At 58.4% G+C, this 3,367-nt stretch overlaps 1 protein-coding gene across 1 annotated transcript; it reads right to left on the reverse strand.

Annotated features, from left to right (window-relative positions):
* Positions 1-230: 230 nt before the first annotated feature.
* LOC123104472 (BAG family molecular chaperone regulator 3) lies at positions 231-2,434 on the reverse strand. Its single transcript, XM_044526327.1, has 4 exons — positions 1,776-2,434; positions 1,392-1,648; positions 1,142-1,288; positions 231-1,031 (listed from the first exon to the last, which is right to left on the reverse strand). Exons 1-4 carry the CDS (start codon positions 2,026-2,028, stop codon positions 666-668), a joined length of 1,023 nt encoding a protein of 340 aa, XP_044382262.1. The 5' UTR covers positions 2,029-2,434; the 3' UTR covers positions 231-665.
* Positions 2,435-3,367: the final 933 nt, after the last annotated feature.

Here is a 3,367-nt window from a genome sequence, read left to right on the forward strand (position 1 = left end):
CGGCCCGGCCCCGTGCTCCGTGTCCGTGCGCGCGCTCTCATGGCCAACAGTAATTCGTGCCCCGCGCCCCACACGACACAAGCACGTCAGCAACCCCAGTCAATCAATCAATCCATGGTGCATTGGGAATCCAGAGCACCAAATCTCACACCCCGATGATCACCCAGCGGTACGATCACCACTTGCGATGGCAATGGGGGAATCAAGTCATCAACCAAGCAATCCAATCATAGAGGAATCGATTGATGTAGTATGTAGGTATGAATCACATATACATGCTATTTCCATATATGTTGGTTGTGCCATGAAAAATCCTTCACATTAAGACCACCACCGGCGCTTATTCTCTGCACGGACGGGACGGAATGGACGAACACGCTCGCCACTTCACCGGCCAGGGCCTGTTCATCTTGTGTTGTTTGATGTACATACATACATACATACACTCGGAACAAATGTAAAAGAAAAATGGAGGTGGAAGAAGAAACCATCGAGAAAAAGGAAAGAATAAACAGACCGGAGCAAACAATCGGCACTAGATTGGTCGGATCGGATCGAGCAGAGCAGGGCAGAGAGGTCGATTGATGGATGGACGCACGAGAAAGGAATCAAACTAGGCAGAGGCATGTACCATGCCGCCGTCACGGGCGGTACGCGCGTCGCCGCTAGAAGAGCTCCCAGTCGAACCGCGGGATCGGCGAGGTGCTGTTGTTGTTGCTGGCCGGCTTCGTCGTGGTCGTCGCGGCCGCCATGGTGGTGGTCGCCGTGGCCGAGGACGTCGACGGCATTGACGACAGCAGGTCGAACGTCTCCCAGCTCGCCGTGGGCGGCGCCGCCGCCGCCTTGCCGGTCGCCGGCGCGGGCTGCTGCTTGAACTGCCGCCGCTGCGACACGGGCGGCGGCCGCGGCGGCAGGTGCAGCGACCGGTCGCCCTTGGCTTGGCCATTGCCGGTGCCGTTGGCCTTGGGCGCCGCCGCGTTCTTGGCGCGGATGACGTCCAGCGTCTCCACGTACTTCTGCACCCGCTTCTCCTGCACCACCAGAGATTCAGTTCCGTTCAGCTCGCCCGCCCCGCGGCTAATTAATGTGCTCGTCAACGGAATCGGCGGGGAGCTTAATTCGGCCGAGCGTACGTGCTGACCTGCAATCGCCGCTGCGCCTTGACCTCGCCGTCGGCGGCGATGGCGTCCAGCTTGACCAGCTCCGTCATGAGCGCCTCGGTGAGGGCGACCACGTCGGCCTCCACCACCTTCCCGCCCTTGCGCACGATGGCCTCCAGCGCCGACACCTGCAGAGCGCCACCCAAATTCGATCAGCACCCAACTCGATCGACGACGGCGGCGAAACAAAAAACAAGGGAAGGGCGCGAGCACGAGCAGAGTGGTCGGTACCTTGGTGGCGAGCTTGTCGACGTCGAGGCTGATGCGGGAGACGGACTTGGAGGCGCGGTGCGCCTTGTCGGCGCGGCGCTGCTCGATGAGGCGCTTGGCCTGCGCGTCGGGGTCCTCGAGGAGCGCCAGCTTGGAGCGGTCCTTGACGCCGGACATGTCGAGGAAGGCCTTGGAGTCCATCTCCTTGCCCTTGTAGAGCACCTTCTGGTCCTCGTGGTGCAGGCCGGTCTTCTCCGACATCATCTTCTTCACGTCGCCTGCACCCACCACCATTCACGCTCAGTCAGCAGCCAGCTCGAGCTCGAGAGGAGCCAAACCAAAAATCCGGCGAGCAAGGCGAAGCAAAGCAATTGGTTGATTGATTGATTGGTTTGCGTGCATTACCGAAGGAGGCCTGGGAGCTGATGTAGATCTCGTGGGAGACGGCGTTGAACTTGACCTTGAGGCGGATGGTGGGCACGGGGGCGCCCGCGGGCGCGTCGGAGCCCGGGTCGCGCTTCTGCACCAGCATCCCGCCGGGCCGCACCTCCCACTCGTCCTCCTTGAGCGCCTCCTTGGCCGCGGCGGCGGGGGAGACGGGGGAGGTGGTCTCCTTCATGGCGTCCAAGAATGTAGCTTTGCCCTTGGCGCGCATCATCTTCTCATGATACGTACTCTATGTACCGCACAAGCAAAGAATCAAGCGAGCAACCCTAGCAGCCTGCGCTACCCTCGGCAAGAAGCAAGAACAATCCAAGCACGAGGAAGGAGACGGAAGCTCCGAGTCTCAGCTCCGAAAATCTCTCCTCCTGTCGCCGACGGGGGCTGCTCCGCCGCGGCAAGAGCAAGAAAGAGGGGAATTTGCTGGATCGGGGCAAGACCAGACGAGGAGACACGATCGCGGGTGCGGAGCAGGTGCCTCCCCTGGCGTCGACTCAATTGGGGAATGAAGGAGGAGGGATCAGGGGAGGGGGAGAGGTAGGTGGGAGGGTAGGAGGTAGGAGGAGGAGAGGTGGGGAAAGAAAACACAGCGCAGAGGAGGAGGAGGAGGAGGAGGAGAGTATACAGCTCAGGGACAGGGCGGCAGCGGAATATTTATACTGGAGCAGGCCGAGAGGAGAGGAGCCTCCAAGCAACCGTCGTGCGCATGTGGGTGGATTCTGGAGTAAGAGACGGGGCAAGTAAAACATCCGGCGGTGCGGCCGCAGCCGACGGCAACCAACACAACGCCGACGTGTAGTACGTACGCCGACCCAAGCGTTGCCGACCTGGGTAATAATAATCGCTAGTAGAATGAATCGCGCATGCATGCGCCGACGTACGTGTATCAGCCAGCGGCGACACCTACTCTACTGCCCCTTGGACTGGGAGTGCCTGTACGCTTTTGCCTTTATACTGCCGTACTGATACCTGGAGCGTATCTGGCAACAGCCCCCAATGAGGCGAAGCTGCGGGTCGACAAAGGGAATGGCCGCGTGCTGCAGCTGCTGTAGTAGCTCCTCATGGCCGTGTGCACCGGCCCGCGAGCGCACAAGGGTCCGATCGTACGGACACGCGGTCTTCGTTTCGTTTCGTCTCACTGTTTTACATTGACCGTCAGCAGGGGCGGCCGTACGTTCATCTTCATGCGATCGCTTTTGACTTAGCTTTTCTTCCCCACGCGTAAACCTGGGAACAGTTTGGACACAAACCACAATTTCAAATCGGTTTTTCCTATTGGTCTCTTTTGGTTTGTGTAAGACAATAAGTTTTGGGAACCAGCACCACCCTCTAGGGGTGGCTTATCTCATTATATATAATGGTTCTGTTACAATACGTACATAGGTACAGAAGCTATACATAGTCTAACACCCTCCCTCAATCTTAGCCACTTTCTAAAGAACTGAGAAGGGTAAGATTGCGCCTACCAGCCTCAAACTGTGGCAGTGGTAAAGGCTTAGTGAAGATGTCTGCAAGTTGATCTTTAGATGAGATAAACTTGATCTGGAGTTGCTTCT

The sequence above is a fragment of the Triticum aestivum genome, chromosome 5A (assembly GCF_018294505.1).
Source record: "Triticum aestivum cultivar Chinese Spring chromosome 5A, IWGSC CS RefSeq v2.1, whole genome shotgun sequence".
NCBI lineage: Eukaryota > Viridiplantae > Streptophyta > Magnoliopsida > Poales > Poaceae > Triticum > Triticum aestivum.